The following is a 26,598-nucleotide window of genomic DNA, read 5'->3' on the forward strand; positions in this document are numbered from 1 at the left end:
GCTATTTATAACTTGAAGTGAATCATTCAAAATGGTGGATTTTCTCATCATTCTATATTTCCTATGTATAGTATTTGTCTTTTTATTTAAGATTTACTCATGAGCTTCAAAGTTAGTTTATTTTATTTTGCTTTTTACTTTGTTATAGTCGTAATTAACTGATGGTCTACCTTATGTTAGAGGAAAACCATCGCCTATGAACAGAGCAAAATTTTGCAGGGCATGCGAGGAACACGTCCTACAATGGGTCGCCGGCGGCACAAAACTTCTCCGGTCACAATAGTCTCTAAATCTAATACTTATTGTAGGGTCTATTACTTATGTCAAGGACTAAAACATGTTAGACTAAAGATGGTATTGGGATACAGGCTCACTAGTCCGGCTCGAAGGTTCGCCAACATCATACGCAGTATTTCATCAACATTTTATTCTACGTAGGTACTTACAGTTTAGATTCTACAATAAGTTACCCACAAAAGTGACATATCCGCATCAAAGTTAAATTGTATTCAAACCATGATGCTAATTTACGCTTACGAATAACTTCCTAAATACATAATAACATCCTAATCCGATTAAAATACAAATATTATACATTTATCAAAAGTCGGCAATTTGGATCTGTGTGCTTTTGAATGATACCTTTAGGCCCCAATCAGGATTGGAATAGTTTGGACGGTTTGAGTTCTTATTCCCTCTATACAAAAAGAGAAAGAGGAAGCCTGTGGCCAGGAGTCAAACATTACTGGGCTGCGAGTTAAGTTAAGGAAAAGCAAAATAGAAACACAAAAACAGACGCAGAATACGAAATGCGGCCTTGTTATTGTTTAAGGTACATTTATTTTTGTTCTATTCATATAATAGACTATCAGAGCGCGTTTACACCACTACAACTGCACGCGGCTGACGGCAACTGCATAGAAGACGGCACGTTTAAATCATTTGCAATAGAACTGAGACAATCTTAGGAATGACATTATGACCCCCCTAGCTAACGGTCGTATGAACGAAATGAATACTGCATCCAAACAGTAAATGAATTATTGTATATCAAAGAAGCTTTCATTACTTTCTGAGAGATGCATAAAAAGAAAAAGAAACAAAACAATCGTAATTTGTCAATTTTGTTTCTTGACACGAGCTGATTTCAATCATGAAGGTCAATGTGTAATTTTTTTGTGTTTTTAAAACCTTTTCTTTAAATTCAGCAAAACCGAGTGACCGCCTACACCACAATGCTTAGAAATTAAAATCACCAGGATGCTTAGAAATTAAAATAAAAACCCACAAACCTGGGGCGTTACTGTAATGCACAATCAACATTTAAAACAGTATACGGATCATCGCATTTCTGATATGAAATTAACGAGCAGTGCATCAGACCAGAATGTTTTCTTCACTTATGTATGCCTAGTCAATGAAGTAAAACCATCCTTGAGTAGAAACGTTGATATGAACTCGCCAGACCGAGATCTATTACGAACATCAATTCATATTATGCATCAGAATGCTGATGAAGTATGTAACGGGAATTTTGCAACATTTTGTGATTAGTCAAGTTGTTACTAAAAGTAGAATTTATTTACAGAACATTCAGGAGAAGTCAATCCAACTGGAAAGGTCGAAAGCACTCCACGAGCTAGTTGAGTCGCCTAAACACGATCATGATGATCTGGTTACTACAGACCACGCATGCATACAAGCATTGCAACAGAACGATAAAGTAAGTTCACAAATCTTTTTCTGATAATGCCAACTATATCTACTAGACGGCTAATTAAGATTTTTCCACTCACTTAGCAATTTTGACTATTAGGTAGGTACGACTTGAAATCAAATATTTTTTAGCCAATAGATGAAGATAGTAAATCAGACACTGAAGAAAATAATCATTATGTAAATCCAAAGAAACTTCAATTAACAAAAATGAAATGGTTAACGGAAGGTCGTGCAGAATCCCCGGACTCTAGGTAAAACAATGATATAAATATTTTTACCATGAGCATTAACTGTAATGCTCTTCCAGAAATATTAACGCGTTGACAGGTGCAAAAATACGACGAAAACGAGAAGACCAAACTAGAATGCCTTAAATTTACGGTACAGTACAGATTATTGTTATTAAAATATTTATGAAATGATTAACGTTATTCAAATGAAATAGAAATGTAGCCTGTAAAGATTCCAAATTCGCAAAGGTTTCAATATTTTCCTAGACCATATGTGAAAATAAGTCTTAAGTCTTCACAAACCGTTTTGTTGAAATCAAATTAATTTTCAGTTCTCCGTATCTAACGCCGGACAACTCAATGAGCTCGATAAATAGCGGAGAATTTGACGACATAGTCGGCACCCAACAAAGTTACGGAGAAAAATGTTTATCGACTATACTGCAGCTTGATCGAGAGCACAATATGTTTGGGTTATCAAATATTGCCATCGTTGGGAAGACCAAGTCAAAGAAAACACGTAAAGAAGATAATGGGCCTGTATTCCCACAAACAACAATAATCCAGATTTGTTGTGGAAGAAGTTGCTGTAAGCACAAGGTTCGAATTCAAATATTGTCTTTTTTGATAACAAAGTTTGTAAGTAATGAAAAGATAAGATACAATTAATATTTTGTCTATTTTAGAGTAACACTGATCTGCCGGCTTCACTCAAGGTACTGAAGGATTTTCTAGAAAATTATTCGCATGATTCTTTAAAATTCTTTTTTTCTCATAATTCTTTATTTTAGTGCGGTGGTTGTCAAGGTTGCTGCAATGATCCATGTTGCACAGTTAGTACGGGAAAGTGTGTAAGTACCTACATTATATAATACAAAGCTGAAGGAATATGAGAGGCTAGTTTTAATAGGTAACAAAAAATTGACTCTTAAAAATTCTTATTTTTTTCACCGTTCATTTCTTTACCTTCAATAGATAAAAAAAAATAACGCTAATACGTAAGTACATCATTATTTTTCTCTTCTTTCTTTCAGGATGATCTTCCCCCGTCTGGTCCATCACTTGTAAGTAGAAAATATCTGACGTTGATAGGTACCTCTACATCATTCACCCTTCTTAGTAAACCCCTTTCTTACTCTTTCTTCTCTTTTAGAGATTCAGTTCATTCCACCTAGTCATGGAGATTCATTATTACGTAAATATCTATGTATATTATATTTTCCTAGAAGAGCCGCTCGCTACGTACCTAGTAGCGACAAGGCCTCTAAATTGTACCTTCTATCTATTCGTATTTTATTTATATTTTCGTGATATCTTTGTGTGATAAAATTGTAAACATTGTTTACAATTACAACTAATTTTTTTTTTTTCCAGTGCTCCCAATGCCCACGAGGAAAACCTACTTGCAAGGTACTCGACATTTTTTTTACCTGAAGATTATGTTTAAAAATATCTCTTGTTACATAAATATCCCTCAAACTTAACTTTTAGAGAACTACATACGATGACAAATAATTTTCCAAACACTGTTTTTCAGACTCCATGTGCACCCTCAAAGTGCAGCATTGACTGCAATACTTGTTATGGATTGAAGGTAAAGAAAACAAAATAGGCAAAACAAAAGAGCTTTGCTCTTAGAAACTCTTTAAAGCTTTCCAAACGTAATAAACCAATGACCTTAGAATATGGAGTTCGTTAGTATTTCTGGCAAGAACATAATTAACGAATATAGTATGCTTCCGGGGTGCCTGCAATTTTGCTCATGCTATACTAGCATGACTTTTAATTGGTTATAGAGTTGTAGACTACCGTAGACGCGAGTTGGATATCTTTGGCCTTAGCTTTAAGACAGTCTCAAGTTCAAAAAAATCCCAGGATGTTAATGTAAATAACTTTCATATCATTATTTTAATTTATTTTACTCTTACAGATCTCGTTTAAAAGGAAACCGAAATTCGATCCATCTCCCGTAAGTTAAGTTTTAATAGAATATTACGTACGTTTAAATAAATAAATATATCTTCAATAATCCGTGAGGTGACGGCAGATTTGAATACACTTGTTACCACCACTCCTCTTCCCACGGGTGTCGTACGAAGCGATTTAGAGAATATAAATGAGAACGAGCGATCAACAACCAGTTTGCCCCCCAGACTGAACCCTCCCTTTGGGAAAGGCCGTAACTCCAGAAGGACTGTTCATACAGGATATTGATGATGATATGGATACATTTTATATCTTTCTATATAATTATTAAAGGGGAAAGATTTTTTGTTTATTTGTATCCAATAGACTCTGGAACGAATGGAATGATTGTAACCATCATTAATTTACCAATAAAAAGCAAAATTATCATGAAGAACTATAGTTTCGAAACTACTGGACCGATTTAACACATTTTTAAGCAATAGAAAGCATGAAGTATATTATATAAGGGTAAAAAAATGAGACTTGGAAAATGCAATCATGTAATATAATCTCCCTCAAACCTCAATAGACTATTTTTTGCTACTGCTACAGTGTCTCACATCTCTCAAATAAACTGTTCCTGCGGCAAGCTTAAAAAAACAACTATTCTTAAATAACTTAAGATAACTGAATAGATAACCTACGCAAAATATTTATTTATTGTTACAGAATGAACTCACACCGAGATCGAGTTGCATTTTGCAAAAAGTAAGTCTCCGTCTTACAGTTTATCAAAGTAGATCTTGTATTTATCTTGGAATGCGTTTTATGTTTATCATAATATAAAAGAATAGTTTAGAAAAATAAAACAGGTATAGATGCATTTATAAATATATACAATATTTTTATTGTCATTAAACAAACGTTGAGTGAAATTTTACTTTAAAGTTACAGCGTTTCGATACTCGAAAACGAGTCTTAGGATTACGAGCGTACTAGTGTCGTACAGGTATAAACAATTTTTCGTTATTTTTAATTACGTTTTGCAGCCAATGGCAGCCCGCTCGTGCCACCACCTACCCCAATGCATCCCACCGACTTCCTGTTTCCCCTACCTAATGCCGTGCTACTGGCCAGCTCGGGCTGGGGCGCCTTGCAATAACCCATCTCAATGCTTTCATAACCCTCCGTGTCGACCGCCGAGGAAGAGAAAGTTGTATATTCCCCCTGAAGAAGTATGCCCTAAAGTAAGTAGTATTGGAAAACTTAATACGTTCGATGTAGGTATTCCTACCCTGTATATATGTTTTTAACCCTAGGCTGCTCTCAGCCTAGATCCTCACTATAGATCTGTATAGTGTAGGTACTTTGACTTTGCTTTTAGCCTGACATAAATCTATTTGGTTTTAACGCTATCTTCGAAGAAGCGTATAGTGACAGAAATGTATGAAAATATACCAAATATGCCGCGGGTTGAGGGGACAGACGACGCGTCGTGCGACGCTTCCATTTGTTCATTTATTTACATCGATTAAATTTTTTCCTAGTAGGTATGTCTGAAGTTCATGGAGTCAGAGTAGAAAAGTCTTGTATAGTAGGTAAACCCCGATGCCAATTGCTAAGCGGTGAAAGCGCATTGGATAGGAGCTCGACTTCACTTTTGCAGGCCGAGTTCGAACTCTTACTTATCTAAGTTATATGCGTTTTAAGTAATTAAAATATGACTTGCTTCAACGGCGAAGGAAAACATCGTGAGGAAACCTGCATGCCTGAGAGTTCTACATAATGTTCTGAAAGGTGTGTGGAGTCCACCAATCCGCACTGGGCCAGCGTGGTGGACTATGGCCTTAACCTCTTCTCATTGTGGGAGGAGACCCGTTCTCTGTAGTGGGCCGGTAGTAGGTTGATGTGATGATGATGATGATGCCTATTGCTAACCTAAACTCAATTTTTCTTACAGTTAGGTAAATGCGAAACTAAAGACACAAAATGTAGCAATCAAGCTTGCCCTGGGGTATGTTTGTCCATATTTTTTTAACCTTTGAATATGAAAATTTTTATCAAATTGTATCTTTTTAACAATGCAATAATACTTTTTAGCAAAATCCAATAATGAAATCAGCTATCGAAAGCAGATTCGGAGGGAAAAATTAATAACAATGGTCATTAGTCTCGAATCAAATCCCTGCTGCAGTTGCTTACAGGTTTTTAAGTTACATTTTGATATCCTAATTTGTAAAAGTCAGTCATTATGTGAGAGTACTTAATCTATATCTTCATCAGTAGCCTCGTTACCTAGTGCCTGGATGGTGAAGTGATGAGCTTTCTGCTATAGGTCGATCCAGGGTCGGGTTTTATTTCAAGAAATTCTTAGTACCACCTTCGAGTTTGGAAATTGTCGGTAGGAGAGCACGTTAAGCAATCTGTCCTGCATCTGATCGCTTTCCGGTTGTGCCCGAGCTCCCGACCCATCGGACTATGAGAGTGAGACTAGAAAAACAACCACCTACGCGTGACTTTTGCAATATAATATCTCCCACGTAGTTCTCTGGAGATTAAAGAGGAAGGTCTGGAGGTCAAGGAAACTATAAGATCTAAGAATTAATGTCGCACTGCTATGCTCTTCGACCATGGGGTATTTATAGACCCAGCGAGTGTGACATGGTTTAAGTGGACGCGTAGGTGCGGACAAAATGTGATAAAAAACTCCTATACTTCCACCGTTGTGTTTTGTGTGAGTGGATTGTGGATTAAGATTTTGACGGGCTTGGTTAACGTATTGCAATTTTTGAGGTAATATATTATTGAACCAACGGCTTAACGTGCTTTCCTTGTTCCTGAGGAAAAAAGGAACATTGATACGTTGCCAAACCAACAGACAGATTACAAAGCTATACCTACCATAAGGGTCACACTTTTCCATTACGAGCTACAAATACTAAAAAACCATAATGTTTCTTTTCAGCAACGTCCAAGGTCGACTTCCTTAGACTCAGTTTTTATCGAAAAGAAAAAGAAGGCGGTAAGTAAGGATTGTTAATCAATATAATTTTTCCTTATATTTGCTCTTGACTAAAATGAAAACTTTTTGTTTCAGAAAAAGAAGAAAACTATCCGTTGCGAATGCGATTTACCTAATTGTTCAAACTGTTTCGTTCACAGACCTACGGTTAACCATAAACAGTTAGTAGATACACATCAATGATCAATTCAAAAATATTTGGGAATGTTAGGCGTAATGGTATTACCATTTCAAACCTGTAATAAATAGCAAAACTAACATAATTATTTATAATATCCAAGGAAAACTACAGTTGACTACAAAGTTAACTTTGAGCAATTTCGGTTTTTAATAATAAAAACGACGACTCATATAGGTAGTAACTTTGCGCATGCAACGTGCTAGGTTCATCTGTTACAACTGGCTTTTTATGTTAAATAAATTTAATTAAACTCCTTGGGCCCCTGGACCAAGCTTTTGACACCATTTTTGTTATTGAAATAAGTTAGTTAGTTTATTAGGTACCTACTTTTAAAATTATCAGGGTAGAAGCACAAAATCAGACATCAAAGGTATTACTTGAAGGCACTAAATGAATAACAACATGTGCGTTAACTTTCATGCGGTCGATCGTGAAATCAGTTTAATCAAAAGATTTGTCACGTAAGTTTTGCTATAACTTTTCTCCCTTCACTTGTCATACATGTAAAAAAGTTAATTTAATTTTGTCTAACTTACAGGTAATTTCACCTACAATTTAAAACAAAATTATTTAAATTGACAGAATTTAATAAAAGCATATTTCAGCACTAAATAACGACGTTTTTTTTTACTTCAAAATTCCGAGCAGTTTCGAGCTGAGCTTGGAAAATGAGCTTTATTGCAACTGCTGAATTCTGCAGTTTAAATGGCTTAATTTCACAAAAACAAGGAGAACAATGTATGCAAGGCGAACATAATGCTAAGAACTCTGGTAGAGGTGGAATTAAAAGTCAATTCGATGTAATAAAAATTTGTTTATTCATAAACAAAAATCAGGCTACGGAGCAAAATCTCTTGACACTATAAACCTATCAACACATTTTTGACGTGGCTTTAAGTTGTGTTTGAGTTGATCGATGACCGTGTACGGTGGTGTACCCTGGGCAATGTGACAGTAATCACTGCAGTACATAAACGGTGCTATGTTGGTCTGGTAAGGGTTAGGTGGATACGGGGCCAGGTCGAACATCTCTCCATGATTCCAGGTTGCAAGAGAAGATGATGCGTAAGGTATCTTGTATTTCTTTTTCGTTTCGGATTCAAAGACCCTGTTAAGATCATGTTTTACTTATAGACGGTTTTTGGTAACTTATAAATAGATAAGGTCCATTTGAGACCTTAACTATTTAGGCATAAGTTACCTAAATAAATTAAACCTAACCGGGGAAGGCAGGTCAGACCATTTCATCTTCGTCAAGTTATACATGATTAGTGGTAACAAGATGTCAAGATTGACTTGGGAAACCTGTGGGGTTAACATAGTCTAGTGGGGTGTCTCTTAACATAGTTTTTGCTTCAACTAACGTCATATCCACTACCGCGTAAGTCTTTCAATTTTATTTGTAGAACGAATCTTTTTAAATTGCAAACTCTATAAAAATCTGTCTAAAACAATTATTGTAAGACCTTACTATTCTGAACAATTCTAAGGTTCTGGTATATCCACACCGGCTATCTTCTACATCGGAGTTATAAACTATTATGATAAAACCTACCCCTTTATATTATTGACTGGATTATGGCAAGCTGCTACTTCCTTGTACTCCTTCTTAACATGGATTCTATCATAAACACCTCTATGTACTTTTGCTGTTAAAGGCATCCATATCTCTTTGTGTCGTGGCCCAAAACCTCGCACCTAAAATTCCCAAGGGTTAACGCGTTTATAAATCCAAATCTAAATTCAGTACAAATTAACAAGTTTTTTTTTACCTTAGGCACATTAAATTCAGAATAGAAAGTTATCTGATCCTTAGCGGCAACGCCAAACTGCTCCTCAATAGTAAAGGGCTTATGGTACGTTCTATAAGTCGATACGTAAGGATCAAGAAGCTTACGGAATCCACCTGCACTATCGGAAATTGCTGACGACTCATTCCTGCCTGCAGCTACAACCTAAACAAAGATAAAACACAACACAATAATTATGCAGATACCTGTACTTTAAGATTTTACAACAGTGTAGTTGAATATATCATAAAACAGCATCAAAAACTTACATCATAAATATATTGGGGATCAGGTGGTTTCACTATAAAATCAGGAGGCGCTGTTGGAGGATTAACTCCTCTAAAATTGTCTTTCATCTCCGATAACATCACTGGCTGAACTACACTTTTTCCTTGTAGCTAAAAAAAATCGTGTTATAAAAATAAAATTATAATTATTTCTTATTAAGACATTCTTATGTGTATGTGTGTGCACGCAAGCACGTTCACACACATACAGATACACCTATTATTGTAATGGCACAGACAGAAAAAAATTCTAAAAATTAGGTTATTGTTGGTGTGATGGTTGAATAAAACATTCAAAAATTCAGGATTTCTTGAAGCGCAAAAATTGTACTTACACGTTTTTCAACACCAGTCATAAAGATGACCCTTCGACAATTGATAGCGCAGTCGGATCTCTCCATCGCTTTATTGGGATTCGGCTTCACGCAGTACTCTCCATTAGTGGTTTTGTATGTTTCCTGTTCTACCACCATGTCTCTTCCCGTTACGCGTTCAGGAAAAGGATCGTCAATTTTCTATAAAGGAATATTCAGCAATATGTGGCAGATAGAAGATGATTTATGTAAGTTAGGTTTAATGAAAATATTACGGTGTAGTTTATTAAATTAGCATAAACAAATTTTCGAAGATCGCAGTTTCGATCTACTTTTCCAAAGGTCCATATTACATTCAGATGACACATTGCTTTGACATCATTTTATAATTTCTAAGTATTAGTGTTATTACCTATAATGGAAGGAGTTATCAATTTTATGAATTTAAAATGCATACAAAAATTATCGGAACCGACAAGATTCTTCCAAATGTAGGTAAAACACGAACAAAAATGACAGCCGACAGTGGCAGTGGGCAGCGACCCTGCTTTCTGAGTCCTTGGCCGTGGGTTCGATTCCCACAACTGGAAAATGTTTGTGTGATGAACATGATTGTTTTTCGGTGTTTTTCGGTGTCTGGTTGTTTATCTGTATATTATGAGTATTTATGTATCCATTAAAATATTCAACAGCTATCTTAGTACCCATAACACAAGCTACGCTTACTTTGGGGCTAGATTGCGATGTGTGTATTGTCGTAGTATATTTATATTATATTTTTTATTTATATTAAAAATTATAAAGTTACGATGCAAGTTAGGAAATAAATGAATAAGTAGTGCCGTGTTAACCTCCGGCACAAGTGGCTGAAAAAAATATGTTGTCCTAATCCCCGCAATTATACATTAAATTAATTAGTACAAGGCTTTAGTCGTCTGGTGACGGCAAATCAGTGTACCACACCTTCCTTTCCCCGCGGGTGTCGTACATATTAGTACTACCATCTACTGCAATCACAAACCCGTCTGCCGAGCGTGGCCATGGACAAACTCTCCCATTGGCAGAGGCCTTTAGTCCAGCAATGGACTATTAGAGTATCTATGGCTATTGATTGATTAATGAGGGATTATCAAAATCAATATTTCTTAATTAATTTCCTCTCAATAAGTCAAAGTTTACATAAAACGTAAGCTTGCAGAAAAACCCTATTACAATATTAAGGATTACTTAAGCTTTTTTGGGTGTGAATTGCTCTAGCTTCATAGCTGAATATAAATTTACTGTGAGATGGTGATAACAAAAAAAAGTTTGTTGTGGGCTCTTCTTAGACCAGGAGCGTTTGGAACCCACGCAGCTTTAGGTTTAAGTTGGCGAACGAATTTATCACCATCGCCTTACAATTATGTAAACATTTATGTATGAACGCTTCATAAGTGCCTGTGATAGGCCTACATGAATAAATACATTTTGAATTTGAATTTGAATAAGCAATTTAGAATCAAGGATATCTAGTAAAACCTAACAAAGTTAAGCTTTACAATGGACTCGAATTCCAAAAGTGTTTTAGGCAGGAATGGGAAGATAAAATTTACATACACAGTCTAAGCTATGCGGTATTGCAGGTATATACCGGTGTGCGATGCTGGTACCTGTCCTCGTTTCATTGTTGGACACCCGCAAGGGTATATTGTACTGCACATTGCCCCAAGTGTTCACATTTTGTAGCAGCAACTCATTCAGGATAAGTGGCTTGCACGGCTTGGATTCCGTCATCACAATGCTCCTTAATTTCACAGTAGTTGCAACTAAGCAGTTTATAAAAAAATATAATATAATCGATTTGCGTCAAAATAGTATAATGTATTGATATCAAATTGTCTATTCCTCAACAAATAACACTGTCTCTTCCTCAGATGTCTAATCCTTTGTAATCATTTTTTATATTATCTACTTATCGTGTTCGGCTGAGTTCTTACAGTGTCCTTCAAAGTAGGTTTTAATTCGAAAATTTTACTAAGTACTTACAGCGAAAAATTTAAGTTAGTTAACATTTTCGCTTTCCATTTAATTGGAAAATTGTCTTAGTTATACCTTGTTTCCTTGTTTACGATTATAAATGTTAGTTCCTGAATTGAAATGGCGCATGATAATAATAGTAATAATTTACTACACAATCTACTGTCAACGACAGTGTGCAAATCTTTTCTGATTCTAACGAATAGGATTCAAACACATTCGAAAAAAAAAAAAAAAAAATGAAATTAATTAAGGAAATAATTAGTCAAATTTTAGATCAAATTGTCTTTTAAATATATTCGTTAAGTAGTTTTATCGTTAAGATATTTCATACTCATTCAATGTCCAACACGGCTAGCATGGGCAGGAGACAATTATCTCCCCGGGGAAAGGATAAAAATTTACCTTCTCCCACAGCTTTCTCAACACTCAAAGCACTGGCGCACAAGTGGAAATAATATCCAAATAATATATGTGTATTGATAAACGGGGATAAACTTCTCCTATTCTATGTATCCGTGATTTAGCAGGTGGACACGTTAATTATATCCCTTTTCTGGGGATATAATCGGGGGATATAATTTAGTGCTAGCACCGCTGAAGTAGGTAACATGTAGGATACTTCTACCCCAAAATAAATTTAAATACCCGATTCCAAGGACCTTGTAACTATAACTACAAACAAATAAAACTCTGGTAATAAGAAACAAAAACTTTAATAATGCTAAAATATCTTCGTCATCATTTTTACAATTGTGCTTTTTCTATTTCTAAACGCTGGATTGTGCTCCAAATCGTGGTCATAATAGCTCGTTTGAAAAGGTTGTATATACATAGGCAAAAGAACATCATTTTCAGAGAGCCATTCTATGACGTAGTCAGTGATGGCTTCCACGTATGGTGTTTTCTCGAACGACGAACGAATCTTTAGCTTCGTGTGGCATTTAAACGACTGAAAAGTAATAATGGCTTCATTGCTACATCAGGGTATAACTATAATCCTAAGAAAAACACTTCAACCGTATGAATCTAATATTGATATGTGTATCAAATAGGATATTTTAGGTCTTTTATTGTAGAATTTTTCATGTTTAGAATTGCTTGGCAGTTACCAAGATTTTTTCGTAAACGGCTATCTGTAATAGGAAAACCTTATAATACACTTTTATCATCATCGTATTACTTGTCCTAAAATAAGGACAACTTAATCATCAAAATAATACTGCTTTAAGCGGTGGAAGTAAGTCCCTTAAATAGATCTAAATTTCCTCATAATAGATAGTATTTTTTATAAATCAATTATTTTTTCCTACAAACTAATTTAAAATATTCAATGGCTACTAGAAATAACAACCCTATACTAAGTCCGACACGCGCATAGTAACCTATGCTAAACGACACGTACCTAATACTTGTTGAATATGATGTACGGGCTGTATGTGATTTCTTTCAGTAAAAAATATTGCAGTACTCAAAAACTATTAGCGCTTCGCTTTTACAGATAAGTCTCAGAGACAGTAAATAAATTACCTCTAAAGCCTGTGAAATAATATTTCGGTTTACATTTACACGTAGTATAATATTCGAATATGTTCTCAAAGAAATGTCTACTAATCCGCGTATAGCCAGCATATTGATAATGTATTTACCTTTGGTAGCAGTTCTTTCACCATCGCGAATAGTTCATCAGTCTGATCGTGGTATAGGAAACAGGCCCAAGGCGCTCGGAAAAAGGCATAAAAGTCATCTATCTTCTTTGCCTTAAAATAAATAACTTTATGAACCTTAATATTCAAACCTGTCTTCCTAGATTTTAAAGATGCCACCAAAGACATTTTGAGGCACTATAAATTATGTATTCAGAATCAAAATATGTTATATCTATCAAAGTATGTTTCTATGAGTAGGTATTATTTTATTTTAGGTGTTATCATTATTATATCTTTAATGACGTCGTTTAACTTAAAACATGATGAACGCTAAGAGCAAGTAATTTATTAAAACCAGTAAAATCAAAATTACGAAATAAACAATAGAAAAAATCACACTAGACACAGTAAAGCTAGGCGATGACATAAAGCAAAAAGCTAAAATTTTTTCAGACCCTGCTTGTGTTATTATTAGAATTTTCAAAAGGTAAGAGAGATATACTTTCTTATCGTACTCACCGTATATCGTATAAAAACGTTGTTAAGCACTGTCGCTGAAAGACCATAGAGATTTTTGAAGTTCTCCAAAGAGTAGTTCTCTGGTGTCAGACAAGTTATGCCATCGACGATAAGTTCATTGGTCAGGTGTAGTTTAAAATATCCACCTTTGAACGTTTCCAGCACGATACCCTGAAAGAACTAACAGAGTTGAAACCTGTGTAGCATAAGCGCCCCGAGAGAGCTATGTCTACCTATCACCTGATCCATTTCTATATAAAATAATCGAGTAACGGGTAGAGATAATTATCTAAGTTGGTATGTGCGTATTATTTTAGTTGGTATGTGCACTCACTGACATTATATTTCAATGACTGAACATATTGATGGGGGATCTTCTTGCCTGGAGAGCGCACTTCCAAATAATGTAATCCACCAGGAAGCGTGCAGCAAGATACATGCGGTTTTTTGAAAACTGGTATTTTAGGAAAATCTTGGTCCAATGGTACACTGCCAAATAAGACAAAAAATCTTTTACTATTCAATATAGTATTAGGATGGTAGTTACGCAACTTTGCTTGACAATGATTATGGAAAGAATACCTTACATATGATTATCAACAGTGGCGTGCACTTCATACATGCACAAAAGCACTCCCTACTCTAAAATTGATATGTAACTCGTATGGTAGGAGAATTTTTGCCATTTGATGCAATCTTCCTGCTGTATGCATATCCTGGTAAATAACTCATTGGACGCCACTGCTCATCCAATCTTAAAGGTTAAAGGTTCTCAATTTGTATTCAGTGTCAGAAAATACGAAGTGTGTTCCATATATGGATCTTATAACGAACTAATTCGTTTTGAAAGAGATTTGTAAACAGCATGGCTATGTAATTATGGTCTGATGGATTTGAATGGTCGCTGGACCAGTGGCGGCGCGGGGTTGTCCCCGTATTTTCTGTGGTTCATTCCACCAATCAGCAATGTTTGACGACTAATAAAAATGCGCTTCTACACGGTTGGTATCATAAACATGCATTAAAAAACTTGTGTGAGATGATTAAGTGCTGGAAATATAATATCATACCACCTCTAATGATGGTAGCCAATCGCTGTTTTATGATAGATGCACATTGCAAAGAGGTACTCACGAAGACTCACTGTCTGATTTAGTATTAATGCTTTCAGTTTTTATAGTTTCCGAAGAGCCCGAGCTAAATCTCTGTTTCGTGTCTTTTATGTTTTGCGTTTCTTTTTTGACTTCCTTGAACAAAGGATCCAACTGGTTTTTGATTTGATATCCCAACTACAAATTAACCATAAGAGAAATATAGAATAAGATCATTACATCATTACACGAACGTTATTCAATTAAATACCTTCGTGCCAATTTCATAAGCGTCAAAGTACTCATGCCTCATGCTGTCAGCGTAATATTGTCTCCTGTATTTAGTAGCCGGTCCCGCAGCGTATATCGAAGAGTCTTTAGTTTTGAACTCATGGTCTATAAGAATGCCATCGTTGTATGCCATCCCACTTCTGTTTATGGCTTGAAAACAAACGTATTAAATTTTAGCTGAATCTTTTATGCCATGCTCATATTCAACTGTTCTGTACCCTTAGAGTAAAATGGAACAGATATTCATCGAGTTGAAGCTGGAATGTGTCCATAATTTAATACAATAGCTAGTGCAATTTTTCTTATAGTAATAACTTATTTTGTTTTTATAAAATAAATAAATAAATAAATTTACTACGATAATACGTCGCCATCCAGCCCCAAAGTAAGCGTAGCTTGTGTTATGGGCACTAAGATAACTGATGATAATTTTTATGAATAGGATACATAATATACATATAAGCCCAGACACTGAAAAACATTCATGTTCATTACACAAACATTTTCCAGTCGTGGGAATCGAACCCACGGCCTTGGACTCAGAAAGCAGGGTCGCTGCCCACTGCGCCAATCGGCCGTCAAGTCGTCACAATCTGTGTGCCAATTAATATTATAGTAATAATAACCAAGCATAATGCACAGCTGATCTTTGTAAAACTTTGCTTGCCTTGCTAAGTGAAGCTCTGTTTACATTCGTTGGTTTTATAGTTAACATCAAGTGAGTCATCAGCTTAGTCCGTCAATTATTACAATAAAATAAAGAAATCGTGTCACTTATATATTCTATATAGACTATAAATGCTTGAAGACTTGCAGCAAGAATTGCAAAGGCTGCAATAAGCGCAAAAGCCATAACAAAAACCAGCTTCTTTAGACGTGTCCAAGATGCACGCGTTCATCTCAATCTGAAGTCAGTCACTCAGTCTGAAGTTTCAAAATTGTTGCGTTAAGTTGCGTCAAGCTATTTCTCTATTGAGGCTTAAGCTTAACTAAAAAGCTCAACCACATAATTTTTTAAGTCCGTTAATACCAATAAAATGACAATTTCTGACACCAATCGTTCCATATTTATTTAATTATTTATTGTTATTAAGTACACAAGACAGGTTATAACTATAGATAGGTCTAAAAATAATTAATAATAAAATAAAATTAAATTAAAGATAAGACAAAAAATAAACAATTAAATTATAATCCCTAAAATTACGTAGAATAATGGTTAATAATTTGATTTTAAAAGTATTTATCTTTTTGTTAAAAATGTCAATATTACGATTACTTGATACTAAATCACTATAAAGGCGGCACAATATGCGAACGATGGTAATGTAAAAGGGAGTATTGTCTTGTAGTCACTAAGGACAAAGGATTTAAAATATTTTAATCTGGTGTTAACGCGAGCATTTATAGTAATGAGCGAAAGAAAGACGGACGAATCAATTTCGGAATTAATGGGCTTAAATAAGATAATAAAACACGGAACATTGGATTAGTTATGGCCCTTCGCATGTTAATCATTTTCTAATGTTGCAATCAAAGTTGCATCTTTTGAGGCCCAAGGAACTTTAATCGTATATTTATTTCAATAAACTGCAAATACCAATAAAAGCCTGCTCGTTAACGCCAATAGTTCCATAGTAAAAGAACACGGAGCATTTGAGTCTTAGAAATTCGAAGTGAGAGAGAAAATCAATGTAGACGACCAAGTTGTCACTATCGGTATGCCATCGTTGGAAATAATATGAACGATACACTTTAATCTCGAGGTTATTTATCGTTTCGCATACGGATTTGTCGACCTGAAATAAGAATACAATTAAAGATGATGAATAAAAATTAAAAAAAAGGTAAAAGTTAATTAAAAATTACTTATCGAGTAACTTTGAACTAGTGGATAGAAGCAGGCGCTACTTTGCGGAAATTCATGATATATTATGAAAATTAAGCTAATAGAAAATTTACTATACTCCGCGTATAGCAGGAGAATCTGCATGGTGTAATTTATAATTTCTTCAATCTTTATACTGCACCAAACAGATTTTCGGCAATGTACTTTCTACGCACGTTTCCAGCGTGGTGAACTACGTCCTAAGACTTTCTCGTTATGAGGAGAGACCAGTGTACTGTAGTTGGCCGGCAATGAGATGATACTGATAATGATTGTTGACCTCTGGTCCCAGTTTATTCATATAACCAATACCTATGGTTTTACCGTAAAGATTTCTGAATATTAAAATAGCCAACTTACGTTAACATTACAAAACAATGATACTCGCGACTTTTTAGGATCTTCCGGCGGAAAGGGTTCAATAAAAACGATGTTTTTCTGAGGGATCTTCATCTCTATCAATGTAGCTAAACAGCAATAAGCATGTAATGTAGCACCATACACAATGATATTATCTGAAGAAAAGATATAAGAAGGGTATAGAAAAACGCGATTTATTTTTTTATAATTTGAATTGATTGATTTGATTGAATTGAATTTGAAGACGTCTTGTAATTCTCTCATACACCTATTTGCATTGATGCTATTGAGTGTTAGAACATGAGATGCTACCATCTTTGCTATTGAATGTCACCATCATTATCATCAAATATACCCATTCCCGACCCACTACACTGGTCTCCTGCCACAGTGAGAAAGGTTTAAGGGCGTAGTCCACCAATTTGGCCCTGTACCAGGAATGTAATCCGCTCTGGCACAGGCCCAGTGCGGATTGGTGGACTCCACACACCTTTGAAAACATAATGTAGAACTCATGCATTTAGGTTTCCTCGCGATGTATTCCTTCACCGTTGAAGCGAGTGATATTTTAACCTCTTCATTGACAGAGTTATATGTGTTACGTTTAGGAAAACATCGTGAGGAATCCTGTACGTCTGAGTCTTCATAATGAATGTATGAATGAATGAATACACTTTTATTGTACACCACAGAGAAAATTCACAGAGATACAAATACAACAGCACAATAAGGTAGAATGCAAACAAAGCCATACAAGAAAATGCTATACGAAATAATGTTTTCAAAGGGGTGTGAAGTTTAAGAATCCGCACTTTTCCAGCGTGGTGGTCTGGGGCCTAAACTCTTCTCAATCTGAGAACAGACATGCGGCCTGCAATGGGCCGGTAATAGGTTGACAATGTAAGTGATGATGATGATTTCTGTCAAATGACCAAATATTTTTTTTATACCTAAATATATTTTGACTTACACTCCGTATTATGACATGTCAAATTTTTTACAATGTTTAAAGCTTTATTGGCGTCAGTAATCGTGTTTACGATGAAAACATTAGACGGTGTACAATTGTCGATTTTAGGCTCTGGACTTTGTTGGGGTATATCCAGACGCATGTATTTTGGGACATTACCACTCCTGGAATTTTAAGAAGAAATACTGTACGATATTCATAATTTAATGTTAGTTAGAATTTTCCGTCCTAGTTGGTAAAAGTGTTTAAAGACAATAAATATAATATAATAGAAATATAACATTATGTTCAAATTTCAATTTAATCCATCACCCTCCTTTTTGAGTTTTATGGACAAGAACAAAACAGCACCAGCAGCAGCTAAATTTCTATACATAAAGTTGAACTCACCTCATTTCTTTTTCTCTTTCTAAAATAGGCTTCAAATAATCAGGATGTTGGTACTGTTTTCCAATTAATAGAAAGAGTAAATCATAACAGCACTTGCCCCCGTTTGATAATGTTATATATTTATCCCGCCTACAAGGGCATGTAGTTGTTAAGCATTTTCACTATTCGTAACTGCAAAATCAGCCCTGAAATTTCAAAAGCAAATTTCAGGACTGATTTATTAGACAGACATTTGATTTTTAACCCTCACTGTAAATGATCATTTTTACTAGTAAATTTTACATATTTACCGTGTTATTTAAACGTCTACAACTAGTTTATGTTCGTAAAATTATGCTCATCATTGAAGATAGGTTCGAAACTACTACCATAAAGTTAAAAAAAAATGTAATAGGACTCATTCCAGAGCTCCTACTAAGCAAACGAATAATGAACGCCAATCACACAGTCCTATGAATTTTTTTTTATGTTTTGTTGCTTAAAGGTACTTAACACTAAACGATATCAGCGGGCTGTATATTAAGAACCGTATCTAATACATTGAAAGTTGAAATATTGCCTATTATTTATGACCGCTATAACTACAAATAAGTAATAAAAAAATGAAAATGAAGTCCACTGTGTGTCTAAAAGACGCGTATTTTTTTACTTTGATATCGCACCTTGGTACGAAACCCTGCGTTTGTAAAGTCAAATCACTTCGCTGGTTTTTTTAGTAGGTATACACTTACTTGTTAATCTCGACCATGGTGCCTTGAACAACATTCACATAGTAAGTATAAGGTGAGCTTTTTAAATATCCATCAGTTTTCGTGTGAAACTTCGGAAACATCATCTCCGAAGGAGACCTGTTGCGTCTCGCGTAAGGTAAGCCGTAAGGCGACACCAGGGTTACGTTAGTGAAGAAAAGGTACGTACATGAATCGCTGCAAGCAAAACATTTTGAAAATGTGGGCAATAAAATCAGTGATCTGAATAAAATAGGCAAGTTTGTTTACTTACCTAAAAAGCAGAGCGTTCAAAAATGCCATCGCAGTCCTTGAAGCGCCAACCACTATAATTCTGGTGTTAACATTTACTTTCGGAACAGAAGTCAGCTTTTTATTAATAAACCATGCACTGAAAGGCATTCGGTAATAAAAAACAGAACGTTTTCTTTTCTGTTTCTTTGCACCATTCTATTATTTGCGTATGAAAATTTTTAGATGGCAGATTGAATTCAGTACTGCTATCTTTTACTACAAGAATGTGGATCCTCCACATTATTGTAGTACTAATAGTACTACAAAATTCAATATGCCATCTGTCTGATCTAGGATTATATTGATAATTAATTTCGGGCCGACAATTTAAACAATTATTAAAACTATTTAGTTCTTCTAGTAGTAGAGCAAATATTTCTGACTAAATAATTCTTGTTATCAGTACATTTTGTTGAAATGAAAATATATTATGTTACCTCAAATGCAAATTTGCACTACGGTTTTCATAGTTATTTATTTTAATTTTGTGATCATATTATTATAAAAAATAGATATCTACTGTATGATAATATGTACAATTTTTGTTGGCATTTCGAAAATATTAAAAATTGCAAAATCAAACTTGCATACAGAGTTTTAGTTCGCTCACGTCTCACTTTTAAGGTTAGTTATCTTACGTCTTGGCATATGTAGATATATCTAGTAATTAATAATGAACAGTGCAATAAAATTTTAAACGTAAAAATAGTTAAGCAGTTAAAGCTTGTAAAATTCTTATTTATTTATTTATTTATTTTATTTAACTCTTTATTTGTACACCACAATGAAGTTAGGAAAATAAAAAAAACAAAAGAAATACAAAGACAGAAGTAGAATACAAAAGGCGGCCTTATCGCTAAGTAGCGATCTCTGCCAGGCAACCTTTGGATTAGGACAAGATGAGAGAGAGCGGACAGGTGGTGTTAAATTATTATAAACGTACATTCAAATAGCTAAATACAAATACATAAACAAAATTGCACAAATAAGAAAAATATAATAAATAAATATAAAATAATAAACTAATATATACTCAATCATACACATATATGAACATATAGATAATAAAAATAAACATAATCAAGGTATAATAAATGTCGTCATTATAGTGCAAGATAATATGCTTTCACCGCGTTTTTAAATGTTCTTACACTGTATTCAAAAGTTCACGTATCCTTCGTAGCTCAGGCACTGGCATACAATCTACTTCTGATTTTCTTGGAATCAAAGGGATCATTGCAACGGCTAAGGAGTTCGTTTTGTGAATCACCTACAATTAACAAGGAAAAATCTTAAGGCAAGATGCATATCAAATCCACCAATCAAAAGAAGCGCACGCGAGCATCAGTCTTGTCATTGGTCGACATACAAATACGTTAATTTAATATCTATATCGTTACGCGTGTTCACAGAAGGCGGTAATGGGTTGAAATCGATCAGCGTCGAGTTTTGTACTTGACAAAATATCGAGACAATAGGCAGTTGTCAAGGTACTTTACCTTGACAACTGCCTATTCAATAACATTTTCTCAAACTCTGTATTTCGTTTTATACAAGATAAGTCGTCTTCATTTCAAAAGTCGTTTTAATGTTTCACATTTCACGTGTTTTCACGTTCCTTTTGAAAAAAATTTTTTTCCTTACTTACGCCAATTTGCTTTACGACATAATGTGACATTATTAGTATTAAAGATCGCACAATACAGGAAGAGCTGCTTCATCGTTATATCTAGTACATCCACACACCATTCTCACAGTTCCAAAGCTAAGTAATGTATTGATTTACCCATTTATTTCTATACGCAGTCAACCACAAAAGTGTATTAGCCCCGGAAAGCCTCATCATGTCCCTAGCGAAAAAGTTGAAGTGTATCTCAAATACCGGGTACACAAGTACTGATTTAACCGTCAATATGTCTCCATTGATATATTCACTTGAATGATATTTGTTAATTCGGTAAGAATCCAAATTGTATTTCGCTCGAATGAAATCGACTTTTTCTGATTGCCTGAAAAAAACATTTAACTAGTTTTATCATATATCATTGTTAATTTAGTTCAGACTTGACTTTGTGACAGATCGATCGGTATACCACCGCGTGATTCTGAACCGGCTCAATGCAGTAGACGTATCAAAGCTTAGGATGATGATAAATTTCAAAATTTCCCATATCGATGCGTTCGATATGTGGTGACGGCGCAAAATTGTAGGTATCCCATGGACTGCGCATCGCACAAACTTGTCTATTCTGAAGGAGCTGAAGATCCATACCCGTCTCTATTCTATGTGCTCAGACAGCCCTCACTTTGTGGTCCCGTGGCAAGGAAAAGGCCTGATGGTCTAGAACGCCTAATTATAACGGGTCGCGTGGATAGTGGAGGCTAAGCGAAGCAAAAGAATATCCAAAAAGTATGGGTAAATAAATGCTAGTATATTGTCATACTTATTAAATAAATCATTGTCTTACTCTAAAATACCGACACCAACAAGATTAACGCCGCTCAGAAAAACATAACACTGCAGCTTGTTCTTTTTCAAAATTGTATTTTCTACCGTCCAAAGTGTCTCCTTTCCTTCCAAGTTTCTAAGGAGCTGTGTGATTTGGGGTATGTCTATCAACTCCGCTTTACGGACGCGCAATTTACTGAAACCCAAAATATAACTTAAATCGGAAATCCTTATCTTTATCCTTTATCCTTTATACGCTCATCTACTGAGCAACCTGTATATGGCATTTGATTTCCTTACGTTTACGAATTACAAAATGTGTGTTTTGATACTATATAAGTTGCAACATAGTCTACCAACAATATGGTTTCTCGTATACCTGCATTGTTTAATTTTAGTGTTTAAGTAGGTACCCAAGCTGTTTAAGAGCAGCAGTTTAAGAGAAATGTGCAGTAGTTACCTAGTCAAGTCGACAAGACTTAAGGTGCGAAGAATCTATAAACTAAGTATGTAATATTTTGTTAGTGAATAAATTAATGAATATCACGATTCTAACAGCCGGAAGAATAGAACTATGATAGTTGACGAAAACATAAATCATACGAGGCATGAAAAAAATCAAATTGATGTCACCTTAACACTGAATTTCGATGGGCAATATAAAGTGCGTATTGTGAATTTATCTTGTTCTTCGTCGGAACAAACTAAAACGGGAAAACAACAAACTGTAATTCATAAGTATTAAAGAATAATTTCAAGATAAAGTAAATAAATAACTACGGTAAAACCAATCATACAAATCGTAGATTAGAACTCACGCAAAAATGTTCCAGCAGATGAAAACTTTTCTCCTTGCAGGGCACCCGAATGACGCAGTAATCGTAATCCTTCATCATTTCAAAAGCTACTTCCAACAAATGGAATGACTGTCTGAAACAATGGCATAGTACTTTAGATAGTTAATTTGATATAATAAAATATTTAGGTATATAATTATTTACCTATCGTCTACGTCCTCCCGAAGGCCAAACAATTCTATTATAAAAGCATTAGGTTCACCAGCATATGGTACAAATTCTTCTTCCTCGAATGTTGCCCTTCTGAGCATTGATGATCTCTCTACGAATGAAATATTATGAGAACTATAATTCGATATATTTATGCGATTCCCAACACACAAATCAAACTTGTGTTTTGCTGATTAATTGCTAAAACCTTCAGTAATCAATTAATGATGGGTAGGAGACTCATTATTAATTTATTTATTATTCATTCTATGGGTTCCATACAACAAATATTTGGCTTCTTCTTAACAGAATAAACCAAAAGGAAGTATGTAATTGTGGATTTGAACTTTTTCACATAATTACGTCCGATTACAATACATTATCTTACGTGATAATTAGTTTATAATAGTAGATAAGATACCCTTACTTTTATTTTTACTTTGAATCTCTCCAGCACGGGTACCCCGAGAACCTGTATTTCTAACGTGTGTCCTGTAAAATGTAAGGTAAAAATTAAAACCACAATGTTGAGTGCACAAGTAAATAAATTTCATCTGAATCAATACGAATCGAAACGAAATCAGGTCACATAATTAATGAACTTAATAGAGCAAAATCCAAACAACAAAGTGAAACTCACGAAATTAATTCACTTGGCAGAACTTCGGGCACGCTCAGCAGAACTTTATCGATATTAACAATTTCGTAATCGAATGGATCACCGTCAAGGAGATCGGCGACAGATCGGTTGGTCAACATTGACGGAGAGGGCGACATCAACTCTTTCTCACTATAATCTTCTGAAGTTTGCTTATAAAAAAAGTCGTCAAACCTCTTCCTACTTTTATCAGCTTGGCAATCAAAATTTACCCTGCCTGCTAAACCTTTGGCCCGTTTATGAGGAAGTTTTTGCTTTTGTCGCTCCTGGCGATAAAAATGTACCTACTAAAATTGATTTGAACATACACAATATCTATACGTTTACTAATTCGATCGCTTGAAAGTTGGGTAATTAAGATTTATATGGTATTGAAAGAGCGCCATCTATTGACGATGATGACGACGATATAGTATAATAGATGACGACATTGACGGACAACTGGCGCAGTGGGCAGCGACTCTGCTCTGTGAGTCCAAGGACGTGGGTTCGATTTCCACAACTGGAAAATGTTCGTGTGATGAACGTGAGTGTTTTTCAGTGTCTGAGTGTTTATTTATATATTTATGTATAATATTCATAAAAATATTCACCAGCCATCTTAATACCCATAACACAAGCTATATGGAGGGTAGAGGTAAGGAGAGTCATCTAATATGGGAGAAAAGTTGAAAAAGTGTCCAGTTGTTGCGCTAAATAACAGTTCAAAAATCCTCCACAATGGCGCTGTTGGATGCACAGGGTATGGTATGAATGAAGCAATAGTAGATGAATTGAAGTATGCCGAGTTAAAAAATTTAATGTCATTATCGACTAAAGTAGTTAATTATTGAGAATTTCAACAACTTACGTTGTACAAAATATTGTGGTAAATATAACCTTACTTCCTTGTATCTCCATACTTCCTTGTTTATTTTTCAAGCCTACTCTAACAATATTTATATTTGGCGCTTCTTTTAAGAGTTACCCTGATGCAAATGTGGCGCCATCCTAATTTAATACATTTTGACGACACTTTTTCATATACACAGATGACTCTCCTTACCTCTACCCTCCGTAACAAGCTACACTTTGGAGCTAGATGGCGATGTGTGTATTGTCGTAGGATCTTTAATAATGTATTTATTATTTAAAAGATAGCGCCTCTTCAATAACATTCACTCGATGGATCAAGGTATGTAGAAAATCTCAAATTAGGCACTCAGACAGATAAATAAATTTTTGAATGACACTTACATATCCAAGTTGGGTAAAGTCATGTTTAGATAGTACTTTGTAGGGGTTCCATTTACCAAGCATTATGGGCATTCTGTACAAAAAATAGTAGAAACTAGTTAGAAAACGTTCAAAAACATGCAAAAAGTTATTAAGAGAAGTCGGAATAAAAATTTTACCCAAAAGTATTTAGCAGCACATTTGATCGCTTGTAATTTTCCTTTTCCAATGGGGATACTTTTCTCAAACCGTGGTAAGGGCCAAGTTCGTACGTCTTTTGAAGCATTTCATAGTTAATTTTCGAATTAAGGCACATCACTCCCACGGCCTGGTCTCGGTACTATGGCAACAATTAAAAAACTCACTAAAATTATGAATTTACCCGTAAAAAACGCGTCAAGAAGGTAAGTTCAAATTCAAAATTCAAAAATTCTTTATTCATGTAGGCCTATCACAGGCACTTATGAAACGTTCATACATATATGTTCACATAATTGTAAAGGGATGGTGATAACTTCGTTCGCCAACTTTAACCTGAATTATGAGGGGGTTTAAAAAGCGTCCTGGTCTTAGAAAACTTAGCCGGGTATTTTTTTTTGTTATCACCATCTCAGTAAATTATTATTAAGCTATGAAGTTTTTTATAGATTAAGCAATCCTTAACATTATAATAGGAGTAGTATTAAAATGAATATGAATAGGCAACATTGCCACATACTGGTGGTAAGTGATGATGCAATCTAAGATGTTAGCGGGCTAACCTGATATGTTTAGATATGGCAGTTATATTAAACCCATACCGCTAATTGGTGTCTATGCGACATCGTATCGGACCGCTTAAATCGATTGGCTGCACGTCTTTGTCAGTAGTGTAACTAGCCACGGTCAAAGCCTTCCAAACAAAGAAAACTACAGGCTTTTGGTATATAATGTAAAGATTTGGTATAAAATGTATGTAAAAAAAGGTAAATATTAAGGTTAATAGGTAACTACTAATCCAAAGACTTCAACTAACATCTGCCACAATGATATGCCTGTCCATTCCAGGATGGCGTCCAATAATTTCGCTCACATAATAGTTGCCGTATAACTCTTGCAATGCCTGACAACTCTTGCCAAGCATTTCTACTATATCATCGTTGTCTTCTTCTCTGTCAATACAAGTTATTGTTTAATATACATCTTCTTTCAAATAATGTGCATGCAGTACATGAAGTACTTTTTGCGTGAAGATATCTACTCCGGTTCTGTAGTTATATTCTAAGTGAATGCGTACGCAAAAGAGAGGTTCAGGTAAATAAGTATCATGTATAATATTCTAAGACCATTCAAATTACAACATCGCAGTATCATCAATGCAACAACAGGACGTCCACTCCCGACATAAGCCTTTTGTAGGAATTACCCAGTCACTGCGATTATATCCAGCGACTCGCTGGGTTCGTTTCATGTCGATTATGTGATTATTTTACTTCGCTAGGTGTCATTCAACTTAATTAAGACATTACAATTAGCTATAAAATAAACTTACACAGCACGGCGTATTTTTAATTTCGGACAAAAATCCTTCCGCATAGCCGTGCGTAGATAAAGCGAGCTATCACATTCACCTTGCTGTTTAG

The 26,598-nt window shown here is 34.9% G+C and overlaps 2 protein-coding genes across 2 annotated transcripts; one reads left to right on the forward strand and one right to left on the reverse strand.

Annotated features, from left to right (window-relative positions):
• Window positions 1–1,160: 1,160 nt before the first annotated feature.
• On the forward strand, window positions 1,161–6,011 carry LOC120631763. Its single transcript, XM_039901442.1, has 14 exons — window positions 1,161–1,518; window positions 1,589–1,723; window positions 1,849–1,970; window positions 2,282–2,549; window positions 2,636–2,665; window positions 2,741–2,800; window positions 2,984–3,013; window positions 3,324–3,359; window positions 3,487–3,543; window positions 3,880–3,918; window positions 4,587–4,625; window positions 4,907–5,104; window positions 5,818–5,871; window positions 5,958–6,011. Exons 1-14 carry the CDS (start codon window positions 1,309–1,311, stop codon window positions 6,009–6,011), a joined length of 1,332 nt encoding a protein of 443 aa, XP_039757376.1. The 5' UTR covers window positions 1,161–1,308.
• Window positions 6,012–7,897: 1,886 nt separating this feature from the next.
• On the reverse strand, window positions 7,898–26,568 carry LOC120631764 (cilia- and flagella-associated protein 61-like). The gene is made up of 29 exons (XM_039901443.1): window positions 26,508–26,568; window positions 25,992–26,127; window positions 25,156–25,316; window positions 24,998–25,070; window positions 23,744–24,027; window positions 23,531–23,595; window positions 23,098–23,215; window positions 22,915–23,026; window positions 22,730–22,800; window positions 22,116–22,292; window positions 21,434–21,656; window positions 20,799–20,917; window positions 19,628–19,780; window positions 19,357–19,551; window positions 18,626–18,754; window positions 18,236–18,399; window positions 17,266–17,420; window positions 16,618–16,816; window positions 14,998–15,167; window positions 14,770–14,924; window positions 13,974–14,124; window positions 13,636–13,806; window positions 13,117–13,227; window positions 12,246–12,419; window positions 9,473–9,652; window positions 9,120–9,248; window positions 8,833–9,015; window positions 8,616–8,758; window positions 7,898–8,168 (listed from the first exon to the last, which is right to left on the reverse strand). Exons 1-29 carry the CDS (start codon window positions 26,549–26,551, stop codon window positions 7,898–7,900), a joined length of 4,416 nt encoding a protein of 1,471 aa, XP_039757377.1. The 5' UTR covers window positions 26,552–26,568.
• Window positions 26,569–26,598: the final 30 nt, after the last annotated feature.

Source organism: Pararge aegeria, chromosome 18 (assembly GCF_905163445.1).
Source record: "Pararge aegeria chromosome 18, ilParAegt1.1, whole genome shotgun sequence".
NCBI classification, from domain to species: Eukaryota; Metazoa; Arthropoda; class Insecta; order Lepidoptera; family Nymphalidae; genus Pararge; species Pararge aegeria.

Coding starts and splice junctions, on each gene's coding strand:
- LOC120631764 (XM_039901443.1), bottom strand. CDS start 26,551: ATGCGGAAGGATTTTTGTCCGAAATTAAAAATACGCCGTGCTGT. Junction 23,596..23,743: donor CTGCCAAGTGAATTAATTTC/GTGAGTTTCACT, acceptor TACATTTTACAG/GACACACGTTAGAAATACAG. Junction 14,925..14,997: donor CTTATGAAATTGGCACGAAG/GTATTTAATTGA, acceptor GTTAATTTGTAG/TTGGGATATCAAATCAAAAA.
- LOC120631763 (XM_039901442.1), top strand. CDS start 1,309: ATGCACAATCAACATTTAAAACAGTATACGGATCATCGCATTTCTGAT. Junction 3,919..4,586: donor CGAAATTCGATCCATCTCCC/GTAAGTTAAGTT, acceptor TTATTGTTACAG/AATGAACTCACACCGAGATC. Junction 4,626..4,906: donor CGAGTTGCATTTTGCAAAAA/GTAAGTCTCCGT, acceptor TACGTTTTGCAG/CCAATGGCAGCCCGCTCGTG.